This window comes from Engraulis encrasicolus, chromosome 9, assembly GCF_034702125.1.
Source record: "Engraulis encrasicolus isolate BLACKSEA-1 chromosome 9, IST_EnEncr_1.0, whole genome shotgun sequence".
In the NCBI taxonomy this organism is placed as follows: domain Eukaryota; kingdom Metazoa; phylum Chordata; class Actinopteri; order Clupeiformes; family Engraulidae; genus Engraulis; species Engraulis encrasicolus.
The window spans coordinates 35,717,882-35,731,086 of NC_085865.1; the positions used below are offsets into that span (position 1 = coordinate 35,717,882).

Consider the following 13,205-nt stretch of genomic DNA (forward strand, 5'->3'; position numbering starts at 1 on the left):
AAAAGCGTTAAAATTATTATAATTATTATAATTATTATAAATATTATTATTGTTTAATTATGAGGGGGCCCTCCTGACCAGTTATGCTTAGGGCCTCCAAAACCTTAGCAGCGGCCCTGCGTAGAAGTGCTTTGGCTCTTCATATTATCAGATAAGACTGTCAAACAAGGCCGCTTTAAAAATGCATTTCCACTGACCGTAAATGATGGTGTTTAATTTACATGATGAGCTTACTTAACTTTTCCGTTAACTTTTGTTGAGGAGCCAGGTTTGGTTTAACTTTTTGTAGGGCATGCTCAACTATTTGGTAGGCAGTTGAGCACAGTTGAAATTGAAATTACATGCAGCTTAACTGGATGAATATTAAACACTAAAATGGATAGAAGCATATTTTTGTCAGGCCGTAGCATACATGTATTACTGGTAGTTTGTATCGTGTGAAATGTTGTAAATTCAGCTGTCATACCATTCATCAAATACATTTTTCGATGTGTTCTAAGGAGGGAAGATTTTTCCTGGCCTTTTAATCTTGATGTAGCCATAACCTCGAGCATAACACCAGACAGTATCCTTACTCCGAAAGTGCTCCTTTCCCTTTGCTTGATCAGATAAGTCTGTTAAACATGACATCTTTTTTAAAAAATCTCAGTGAATAATGGTGTTTTATGTACTTACATGATGGGCTTACCTTTTACTCTTAGTTACCTTAGTTGTGGAGCCGACATCACTTCAAAACATTCTCTGAGAGAACACTGAGCAAACATCATGTACTTTGTTTTGACCAATGTCATTTCACAGAATTACAGGCCTACTGCTTTTGGTAGGCTACATTGTGTTTCTTGCCTGTAGCTGAGGTTTGTGTTGTTCTAGGGGAAAGAGCACCTCTTGATGTAAGTCTGCAAGCTTTTAACACCAACATGACTCGAAAACAGGGACGTTGGAGAATTAGATTGATGTGGGAAGTGTTGCAAGTTTATTAGCTGCATGAAATATGTATTGCTTTTTGTGTACGTTGTATGTTGAAGTTATTGTAAAGATTTCCAGCTGTGTTTATGATTGTGCTGAAATTATATTTTTGTGTCCAGGACAGAAGTAAGATGACCACTAATGGCTGTTATTACTCCATGTACACACACTGACATCATCCAGCATGCTTCTCTGCAGGACATATGGAGTAAGCTGACGCCACACTGACCGATGACTGTATGCACGTGCAAAGATTCATTGAGTGTCCTTGTCATAAGTGAACCTAGCATGAACGTGCTTTCCTCCACTATCCTCATCCTCTTCACATTCAGGAAGTAACAGGACATACACTCTGATGTGTATAGACTTAAGAGCTGATTGAGATGATGCAGACTTCCATACTTTGCTATTATTACAGTTACCTGGAATTCTGTCCAAACTCTACTCCTTTTTCAAAATGTTATATTGCATTAATAAGCTCTTCTTAGGTATCTCCCATGATTGTACACATCTGCAGTACATAAGACTTTCTACAATAAAGGCAACAATGAGTTAGGTCTACAGCTATGAACTTGTTTAGTGTGGTTTTACCTCGTACAGTAAAAAAAGTCAACTTCAGAGTAAAATTTGAGTCAAAAGTCAGTGTAAAATTTTGCTGGCTCTAATTTCAACTCTATAATTCTTAATATTTACACAATATTATGTAGAATTAACTTTGAAAATGTTACACTGTCTAAATAGGTAAAATTAAAATTTCGTATCAACTTTTAAAGAGCTTTTTTAAAATTGGTATATTTTAATTGTGTAGTGAATTCAGAAGTATAGCTACCTATCATCCAAGTACAAGTTAATAAACCACGGTGAATGACTTGGGAAACAAGCTACTATTTGAAGTTTGCAAAAACTACTACTGTACTCAGAGATGAATATGGAAATTGCAATGCTCTGAGTCTGAATGCAATGAGTCTAGACTCATTTTGTCCTCAACTTACCTGTCTTCTCATGGCATTGTTTTTAACTCTTACCAGCGACTTACGAGGAGCGACTTTGGAAATATTATTTGTAATTGTAAGAAGCTATACCGCCTATAGAGACATAAATGGAAATCGAAATGCACTGCAGGGTACTTGTGTCCTTGTCTCACCTGTTCTCTCATGTCACATATTTAACTCTTACCAGTGACCTACTTCTGTCCTGCCTCTGTTTATGATTCATATGTCCCCAATCCCATTTGTTTATCAAGTGGGTGATCTTTATCTTGGTTTATGTTAATCTCACAAGTTTACAGAATGACACAATGAGTGTGTCTCTGTGTAGGATTCAGCAGCGGAGTCTCTCTAAACACACAGGAGTGCAGGGCTGGCCTGGGCCCACAAACCGTCCCGGGCATTTTGATATAGACCAGCCCATCTCCCCCACCCCATACTACAATTATACAGTCCACTGTACAGTATACTAAGGATGCACTGATTGTGCCACCCCATGTAAATGGTGGGTCAGTCTCGGAGAGATTTTTTTAAACAAACAGAAGCACCGGCCCTCGAAGCATCAGCCCCTGATGACTGTTTGCCCACCGGGAAAATGCCCTATATGCCAGATTACCAGTCCAGCCCTGCAGTGAAATGGAGAGAGTGTGTGACAGATCCGAACAAGACATGTTTTAGACTTCTGATGAAAATATGTGAGTCTTGAGGAGAGAGGAAGAAAGCACTTTTATTTCACACTAGTTGTAACCTCACATAAACACACGCTTAGACAGTGAGAGACAAGAAAAAACAGAGAGAAACCAACAGACATAAAAAAAATATTGGTTTCTACCTCGTGGGTGCTTGAATTTGGCTGTATGTTTATAATGTGTCTTTGTATAAATGTGTGTGTGCTATGTGTACAGTATGAACACACACACACACACACACACACACACACACACACACACACACACACACACACACACACACACACACACACACACACACACACACACACATACACGTGTAGCCTATGTGTGTAGGCTACATGTGCATGGGCCTACAATAAGGAATTCACAGCCTTTCATATTTTATGTTGTGCTTGTGTAAGTTATTTATCCTTATCTAGCCTACTAATAAAGGTTCTGACCTGTGTGAAATATGCCTTAATTTGGCCCTACTGTGGTCTAACGGGCACTTGTCTACTATTCGGCCGACCCGGTTCGATTCCCGGCCCGGGTCCTTTGCCGGCCCTTCCCCGTCTCTCTCTCCCCACTCGCCTTCTGTCACCATCTTCACTGTACTGTCACAAATGAACTCTAAAAGACCCCAAAAAATATAGCCTATATATAAAAAAGAAATATGCCTTAATTAACACATTAAAACCTTTACATTTGCCTGAAGTCCTGCCGGAAATTTGCTAATCGATTTCACTACACACACACACACACACACACACACACACACACACACACACACACACACACACACACACACACACACACACACACACACACACACACACACACACACACACACACACACACACACACACACACACACACACACACACACAATAAGGAATTCACAGCCTTTCATATTTTATGTTGTGCTTGTGTAAGTTATTTATCCTTATCTAGCCTACTGAAACACTAGCTGCTCTTCATGATATTGACTAGCAGATAACATGTAGTCAGACAAGTATAACCGCATCATCATAATGCCAAATTGTCAATGTTGGCCAAAAATGTTTCAGGGATAGGTTTATAGTATTTGCTTTTTTCATTGTAAAATAACAGTGCAGCCTTCATGAAGCCTTAACCCGTTAAGACACAGCGTTATACTGTAAGTTTGCTGTTACCAGAATGGCAAAGACCAAGTCGTCGTGCATTACTTAAGGGCCTGTGTTATATCATTGTAGTAGGCTACTATGCCAGATAACTTTTCAATGTCTATTACAGCGTGCCACTGGAGGTACGGCGTGCACAAGGGCGCCGGAACGAGTTCTAAAGTGGTGGTGCATTTGTGAATGGGGCAGGCAAAATGAATTCTGGAAATAAACTCCTAAAAAATTGCACCATGCATCTTTAAGTGTATGGCTATTAGTATTATCATAAAAAAACTGAAATCTATACAAAGCATATACTCTGGAGGCACCGTGTGTATACACACAACCCCCCAGTTCAATTCAGCTTGATTCACTAGAGTTCTCCCTTGACAGTGAGTCAGTTGCATTCTGCGTACAGTCTGCACATGCTGTCCTCTCATTGGCTGCTTTGTGGCCACAATGGTGTCTTTCGGAACAGTCTCCAGCAGCATCGTTTAGCTTGGTGATGGACTCCTGCAGACACAGGATTCTAAAAAGGTTCCATTTGCGTGGCTGCTGGGTTCTGTTCTTGGAACTCTTCCTAATATTGAGGGGAGGGATGAAGGAGGAACTGTTGGTTCTCCGGGAGATGGACGGAACCCGGAGCAGTTCTACGAAGGCCCGGCGGAACTCTCTGTTGGAGCAGGGGTAGATGAAGGGGTTGATGCAGCTGTTGGAGTAGCCCAGCCAGAAGACCACCTTGAACACGGCGTCGGTCGGCTTCAACAAGGTCGGAAACAAGGCACCTGCTCACATGCACACCATGAGCATGTGTACAGACACACACGCATGCGCGTGAGCACACACGCATACACACACACACACAAAAATACACACAGAAACATACACACAAATATAAAATTTAGACTGAGCTCATTAAGATGCAGATGGACAGATCACGACAAAGCTGTAACTGCCAAACTTAACACTAGTTTCACCTGGACAATTAGAGGACACAAAAGAGGACTAAAATGTTGCCCAGTGCTCTGCGAACTCAAATCCAAATTGTATATATTTATTTTTATATGTTAAATATTATATATGTATACTGTTTATGTGCACAGAACAAACAAATGGTAATCATACTCTGTCGCTCACAAAGATGTGAATGAATGAACATTTCAGACATAGCCAAAGTCTTACAGAAAAAGGATTTAACGGAAAGCCTCTCAGTTAATTGTTACCAAAATGCTAATGACCAAGTCTTCATCGGTTACTATGGACACTCTGCATTGTCATAGCAATGTTGTTAGGATGTAGTTGAGTGTTTTCAGCAAAGAGTGAATAGTCCAGTCGACGGTCCATGCATCTGTAGTAAGAGGGTACTGCCTTGTTGACGTTTTGGCCATGTGGCTATTCTCAATGCTTGGTGCTTTCAGCCACATGCTTGAAATGTCTGCTCCGCACGGAATGTAGCCTAATGGCCGCTCCTTTTTCTAAAAGACTTGGTCTGGTCATTTTTTGTTCAGAACAGCGTGCAAACATTTCTGGCCTACATGTGTGGTATGCACTGCAGTGCAGAGTGAGAATTGGAATCGCCCATTAGAGAAAAAAAAACTAGAACCCTTTCACGTAGTCCAGTGGTTCTCAACCTTTTTGGAACAAACGCCCCCCGGACCTCATCCTAAGCCTCCCAACCCTGTCCAGAACCTGCATGGTGGTTGCATTTTGGAGTGCACTGGATCTCGATCTAGGGGTACTTTACCCTTGCCTTATACATTCACGCCAACCCACCCATTATGTAGAACTATGATGGAGGACTACAATTGTAAAGGGCCGAAAAAGTCAGTAAAATATACAGAGCACATTCTGAGTTTTGTATGGTAACAGTATTATGCCTGTATTTCTTTTATGTTCAGGAATTCCTCATTAATGAGAAAAAAATCACATGGTTGATACTGTCAATGTCTAAACAGGGGATGTATCGATATGAGCCACCTAAGGTTAGAGTTACACAATACCAGTGTGAATGTAACTCTTAAAGAGTTGAAATGATCTATGTTTCAGATAACCATTGGCCCCACTAAAAGCAGTGTTATTTTTACTCTGCGGTAAGTGTAACATTGCAGAGTTAATTCAAATAAATATTGTGGAAATATTAACATTGGAATGTGTCAAAGGGGGCAAAGGGTCTATGTGGTCCTGGGCCCAGGGAGGAAGGGGGCCCAGAATTGGGTCCCCATTACATTTTATGTATTGGACAGGGGGCCCTTTCAGATTGACTTTGTCCTGGGCCCAGCAAAAGCTGTAAGTGGCCCTGAGCCTGATTACTATCCGCCCTGTACAGTACATGACAGTAGGGTAACACTTTACTTGACGCCGGTGTCATAAGCACGTCATTACAGTGTCATAATAATGTCATAATAGTGTCATGGCACAGTTATGCATGTGTCCTAAATGTTATGTCCATGTCATAATCATTTTATGACTGTTGGCCTTAAGTGACATTCGGTATGGCAAAGACAACAACCCAGGTTGTCTTTGACATAACCAAATGTCACTAAAGGCCAACAGTCATAAAATGTTTATGACATGAACATAATGTTTATAACTTATCTATGACTGTGTGCATGACACTGTAATGACATGCTTATGACATCGGCGTCAAGTAAAGTGTTACCGACAGTAGTTTACAGTACCCACTAAGTGGCAGCACGATGAAGAAAGGCAGCCAGCAGAGCACGAACCCCCCCACCACCATGGCCAGGGTCTTGGCGGCCTTCTTCTCCCGGGTGAAGCGCAGCATGAGGCGGGCGTGGAGGCCGCGGGTGCCCCCCGCTATCTCCTCCCCCAGCACGGCACCGCGCCGATGGATCCTCAGCACCACGTCTGGCGGCCCGTCACTACCAATACCGCCACCGCCACCGCCACTACCCCAGCCCTGCTGACGCTCCCGCTTCACCCCCCTCTCCAGGCAGAGAGTGGTCCTGCGTGCCACCACGTACACCTGAGTGAACGAATAAATGCATGTATGAATCAGTGAATGAATGAATGAATGAATGAAAGAATGAAAGGAAGAGGGAAAGAAATAAAAAAGACAGGCATGGGCAACTTCGATGATAAGGAGGGACACATTTTTTCATCGTCACCATTGGCAGGCCATATAACCACGGATCAGACTGCAGCTAGGAGAGTTTGAGGTTCAATTAGTTGCTCACTGACTGCCAATCTAAAGAATAGGAATGTTCTCTACTGGTCTACAGTAAAATTACAATGGATTGATTGTTTTTTTTTAAAAATCAGGTCATTATTATTACAATTTTTAATTATGTTTTATCTATGGGCCGCATAGAGTGAGGAGGCGGGCCGCATGAGGCCACCGTGCCTCCAGTTTCCCATCCCTGCGGTAGGGGCATCAGAGTAAAGTCCAAACGGGTTTATAGTTATTAGAGATGCACCGGATCCTGATTTTTAGGATCCTGCCGGATACCGGATCCACTGCTTAAGATCCTGCCGGATCCGGAACCGGATACTGGATCCTACGAAAGGGTTGAAACACATAGCCTACTCACACACGTGGGCCCTCTTTATCACGTTGGCTCAAACTATTTTAACTTAAAAACCTCGGCTACCGGATCCTGGATCCTGGAACCGGATCCGGATAGTCTGAAAAAACCCTATTATCCTGCCGGATCCGGAACCGGATCTTGGATCCTGTACATCTCTAATAGTTATTACAGGGTATTGGCTACAGTCACTGGGGCAATGTGCAGTTAGGGTGCCTTGCTCAATGGAGCTTCAGCCACGGATGCAGGTGTAGGGACATACATTCTACAGAAATTCTACCTACACAGTGCAGCGTTAATTCAACACTTAGAGTCGATTTCATATCTTCTCTTTTATTTGGTCCCAGAGTACTCTGTAAGTGTTGAAGACATAACACTGCATTGTTTCTACTCTGCACTGGTAATAATGGTGGGATTTGAACCTGCAACCATCCCTCTATAGGCCAACTATATCATCCCAAGCCCTTAGCCACAGTTGACCCACTACACCACATTACCACAAAACATGCAAACTCATGGTCATAGGCAAGTTAACAGTTAAAATACAGTTTATTCAACACCAAGGGCTATTTAACACCTCGTATAGTGTATTTGCATTAAGACTGCATTTTTTGACTGTATTTTTTTTTACTGCGTAGCATGTAGACTGAACCCACCTGTGCGTAAACGGACAGCAACACCACCAGGGGCAGGTAAAAGGACAGCAGGGAGGAGAAGATAGCGTAGCCGGGCTCCTGGGTGACGGTGCACACCGTGGAGTTGGGCGACCGCGGCTCCTTCCAGCCCAGCAGGGGCGGCGAGGAGAGGGCCGCGCACACCACCCACACGCACACTAGCACAACCGTGGCCCGATGGCGCGTCACCAGCGAGCGGTAGTGCAGCGAGTGGCGCACACCGACGTAGCGGTCCACGGCGATGGCGCACAGGCTCAAGATGGAAGCCGAGCAGCAGAGCACGTCCAGCGCGGCCCAGACGTCGCAGAACGTCCGGCCGAAGGGCCAGCAGCCCAGCACCTCAAGCGTGGCTGAGAAGGGCAGCACGCAGACGCTGACCAGCAGGTCCGCCACGGCCAGGTTGCAGATGAAGAGGTTAGTGGCTGTTTGCAGCCGGCGGTTGGACAGCACCGACAGGATGACCAGCGTGTTGCCAAAGGTGGCCACGGTGATGAAAGTGGCCAAAAGTGATGCCATCGTCGCGCTGTACGGTGTTAGCGCCAGGTGAGGGCACGAATCCGGAGGGTGCCCGCTGCTGCTGCTCAGCAAATGAGGCAGGCCAACAGTCTGATTGGTGATATTCACCGGTTCTAGTTCTCCCTCAGTCATGGTGTTCACATCACAAGGCAAGCAACGTAGGATCCGATACTGTTAAGTAGACATGCGCCACTGGTTCAAAGAATCATTCCCCTTCACAAATCCCTGAAGATCCTCGTTAATTTTGCTCATCTCAGTCAAAAGAGTTTAATTGTCTTCTTGCACTTTCCCATGACACAAGTGGTAACTCAAAGGCTGACCTAACAGACGTGTTGAAACGACATTTACAGAAAAGAGAACCCTTTATGACTTGTTGTCCACAATCATTTGAAATGAACTTGAATTTCAAAAGCACTCTCTCACCCATGTGGACTTCTGTCGAATGATGTCCTAGTTTACAGGCAATCGCAGGACGGAGCTCGAGTTGGTTGCGGAGATACAGTGCGCGCCCGCCTGGCACTTTACATTCCCAACTCCGGACTGGAACTTGCCGTCCCACCGCACCATCTTCTCACTCGCGCGCGCTCCCGACAGGAGGCGCCAAAAGTGTACGTCAGTTGTTTGGTACTTTGCAGAGAGTCTTGTGTTGTGTGATAGGGAAATATGCCAGAATAGTGAATAGGCCCTACTAACAGCAATCAGTGATAAAATGAGAAAAGAGTAGGCAATTTGACATTAAGGCACGTCAAAATGCTTTCAATCTAAAGCGAAAATTCCGGCAAAGATCCATTGCCATAGAACAGTGATTCTCAAAGTGTGGTCCGGGTACCACTAGTGGTCCGTGACTGAGGGAGCTCAGGTGGTCTGCGAGGGGATTTCTACTTTTCTAAGACAAGCTAGCAGTAGACAACATTTGTAATGTTATTACAAAGCTAAATATAGCTTTTAGTCGAGTACATCTATGGCCAAAATACACCAAACCCCAAAATGATACAAAAGGTTTTTCAACTGATCTCAATACATCCAGCTGTCCTTACTAACATACTAAAAATCTAGGAAAATCTAATTAAATCTAATGAATTAACATGTTTTCAGGATCTGTTTGTTTGGAGTGCTGTTTGGGTGGATAAAGACACTACTGCTATGGTAATACCCATGTGCTGTTTGTCAGGGCACATCATCAGTGATGAATCATGGTGTCACTAGGTATTTTGGGTCTTTCAGCAGCTGAACTGAATAGACAGGAGCCACTAGGGCAAGGTGAAACGGTTGGTACTGGAGACAATGTCCTGGAAGGAACATGGGACTTCAGCATAGCTTTCAGATACGCCAGAGTAGGGCCTGTTGTAGCTTTAAAGGCAAGGGTCAGGGCCTTGTACTCAATTAGGGCAGTGGTTCCCAACCTATGGGTCGGGACCCAACCTATGGGTCGCCAAAGATCCACAGTGGGTCGCGGAGCCCTCTTGATTTTAAGGGGTTTAATTTTAATACCATATATAGCCCAGGTTAAATAAATGACAAAGCATTTAAACTAATATATGCATAGAAGCAACAAAATGTAAGGGATACAGTTAACAGTTATTCTATCTTTGACTGAAGACATAAGGAATAAAATGAGGAATAACATGATAACTAAGGAGTTTTCACTGGAAACAGAGTATCATGTGACTCCCTCTCGTGAAGGTGCTCGTGCGATTGGGTCACCAAAGCTTACAATGGTAAAAATATGGGCCCCTGAAGAAAAAGGTTGGGAACCACTGAATTAGGGCATGAAAAAGAGGAGTGACATGCAGTGACATTTGCAAAGGGCTTATTGCACAAGCTGGAAGACCAGTCAGGAGGGAGTTGCAGTAGTTCAGGTCAGATGGACAATATCAGAAGTTGAGTCAGTCAGGTCAGATACAGTCTGATTTTATATATATTTAACAGTGAGAAGCGACATGACTGGGAAACTGAGGCTATGGGGTCAGAGAATGATAGATGGTCATCAACAATGACACCTAGATTTCTTGTGGCCTTATTTGAGGCAACAGTAGCAGAATCCATGTTGAGTTCGATATCATGGCAACCTAAATCTTTGGCTGGGATCACCAGCAGTGCATTTGGGCGAGGCTCAACTGAAGGTCGCATTCCTTCATACTTGTGGATAGTTCAGAGAGGCAAGCGGAAATGTGTGTGACCCTGTGTGTGACCCTGTCATCTGGCACAAAGTAACTGTGCTTCATCGGTGTAACAGTAGTATGAGAAGCTGTGAGAACTGATAACATGGCCCAGTGATGTGGTGTACATGGCAAATATGAGTCCCAGCACCAGCCCTAGGACACCTCTGTGGAGAGGCTATGATTTGAGGACAGCTTGCCCTTGATACATGCTAAGAATGATACCACCAGACTCAAAGAATGTCTGGAAGAACTTGAGAAACATAAAGCTCAATTATTTACATCTAAGAGAGATGTTCAATAATCATGTTTTGGGAAAAAAACTGCTAGCTGGTGTGTCTGCACAAAGATTTTTAGATTTACTACAAAACAAAAAGAGATGTCCATAATCTCTTCTGAAGATATCTTCTGGCTTACTAGAAACAAAATAAAAGAGTCATTTTGAGCTTGGCTTTTTCAGATTTTGAGTTTTGCATTTTGAAATGTAATGCATATTTAATTAGATTTAGTCAAATTACCATATTAAAACATTTCAGAAAACTTGCAATACAAATATGTGAGTAATCACCGGATTAAGTTTCATGGTGATATCGGCAAGCTAATTTTTTTGGCCTATTCACCTGGAGTGTCTCTTGACCCTTATAATAAGCCTATGGCAGCCATGTTGAAAAAAAAAATCCCAAAATCTGATTTTACTAGATTTTTAGTATGTCATTTAGCAGGTCCAATAGTAATAGAAACCATAAAAAAACCTTTTGTATCAATTTTTTTGGGGTTAAACCCTAAATGTACTCGCCTATTTAGAACTGTGTAGCTTACCTCGCTATGTTATCGACACCTTTGGATCTATGTCGCCACCAAAATCCCCCCGTGATTTCAAAATGTCGACCGAGAACTTAACACCCTGCAGGTAATTTGCAGCACTTCAGAATGGCGTATCATTTTTACGCAGTGTGGGCTTACCTTCCCGTATTACAGAATTACACACTTGTAGATACGGTAGCCTAGAGGCTGCTATATCAGTCTTGTCATTACAACCATGCACATTCCTGCACCAACGAAGCCCACACAAATAGGCTGGGTGAGATGTGAAGAATATTTCCTGGTGAATGATGAGAATGTTCTGCACTGGTAGACGTGAGGACATCACCAATAAGACTAAGAATACAATGGATAGGCCTACATTTGAAACGCTCTCTTATACTATGAATATAAAATGACATTAAGAGCAGGGAGTCTGGTCATATGGGTTACCAGAAACCGTTTGGCTTCATGTAGGCTACTATGTGTAGGCCTTCATATGACAATAGGATGTGACAAGGTGTGTCTCAGCTGGGTGTCTGCCATTTGCATAGTGTGATTTAATTATAGCCTATCTTATCTCTTATCGGCCACCCATGTCCTACCCATGTCTATCAAATTCAGCTGCTACTACCCCATGGACACACAGGGAAGCTAGCGGGGGTGGGCAAAGGGGTCATCTGCCCCGGGACCGGGGAGGGGGAGCAGCCCAATATTGTGAGTAATGAATGTGTGTGTGTGTGTGTGTGTGTGTGTGTGTGTGTGTGTGTGTGTGTGTGTGTGTGTGTGTGTGTGTGTGTGTGTGTGTGTGTGTGTGTGTGTGTGTGTGTGTGTGGGAGGAGGGGGTTGTATTGTAGGCCATAATAGTTTTTTTCTCTTATCCAAACTGAAATGTAAACATGCATCATGACTGAGTAAAATAAAAAGTAGGCCTATACAAAAAGATTAAAAAGGTGGAGTTCTGAAGAAAGGCGTAGACTATTGGGTTTTTGAACAGACCTCTGGCTTGCTTTTACCATTTGCCCAGGATCTCCCTACACGGAACTGCTTCAATTGTTACTGCATTTGTATTGTATGCTATACGTAGGCACCATATCCATAGGCCTTGCAGAGGGACAGATGGACTGTGCTGAAAAAAAACATGACCATAATATTATCAAAAGATTAAGATTTGGTTATTGCTATTTTGGCAATAACAAGGTTAAATTCACATTATACTCACAGCACATAAACTGTATGGGCTTTATTGAGGATGAGTGTGCAGCGGGGGACTGGATGATACAGGTGACCAAAGATGTTAAGATGTGCTGCTAAGATCTTGTTTAAAGGTCAGCTTGCTAATTAGACAATGCAAAGGCTGCAAACAACACCTACCATGTCACTTGTGACAGGCACACATGCACACCTACATGCATGCATACACGCGCACAGACGGACACACACAAACACACACACACACTGTCTCTATCTGTCTCTCTCTTTCAGACACATGCACGCACGCACACATGCACACAAACACACACACACACACACACACACACACACACACACACACACACACACACACACACACACACACACACACACACACACACACACACACACACACACACACACACACACACACACCAGCTGTGTTGCATGCTTCTCCATGTAAAGCAGAAGGATGCATGAGTTCACTAAATGTAACCTAAAGGTTATGGAAGTGAGAATCACACCTAATTATTTACAAGATGTTAATTTTAGTT

At 43.3% G+C, this 13,205-nt stretch overlaps 2 protein-coding genes across 2 annotated transcripts in view; both read right to left on the reverse strand.

The window, feature by feature from the left end:
* Positions 1–4,071: 4,071 nt before the first annotated feature.
* Positions 4,072–8,516, reverse strand: LOC134455134 (alpha-1D adrenergic receptor-like). The gene is made up of 3 exons (XM_063206182.1): positions 7,964–8,516; positions 6,445–6,748; positions 4,072–4,547 (listed from the first exon to the last, which is right to left on the reverse strand). The coding sequence occupies exons 1-3, from the start codon at positions 8,495–8,497 to the stop codon at positions 4,123–4,125; spliced, it is 1,263 nt and encodes a 420-aa protein (XP_063062252.1). The 5' UTR covers positions 8,498–8,516; the 3' UTR covers positions 4,072–4,122.
* A 4,620-nt stretch (positions 8,517–13,136) lies between these two features.
* Positions 13,137–13,205, reverse strand: part of LOC134455269 (leucine-rich repeat transmembrane neuronal protein 1-like) — a 2,213-nt gene continuing 2,144 nt past the window's right edge. Inside the window, exon 2 of the mRNA XM_063206289.1 lies at positions 13,137–13,147. Within this exon, the coding sequence (XP_063062359.1) occupies positions 13,137–13,147 (11 nt within the window). The remainder of the gene's footprint in view (positions 13,148–13,205) is intronic.

Bases quoted from the DNA above. Each gene is read 5' to 3' on its own strand.
- LOC134455134 (XM_063206182.1), bottom strand. From the start codon at position 8,497: ATGGCATCACTTTTGGCCACTTTCATCACCGTGGCCACCTTTGGCAAC. The intron at 6,749-7,963 runs GTGGGTTCAGTC...TCGTTCACTCAG, and splicing joins TGCTGTCCGTTTACGCACAG to GTGTACGTGGTGGCACGCAG. The intron at 4,548-6,444 runs GTGGGTACTGTA...GCATGTGAGCAG, and splicing joins CTTCATCGTGCTGCCACTTA to GTGCCTTGTTTCCGACCTTG.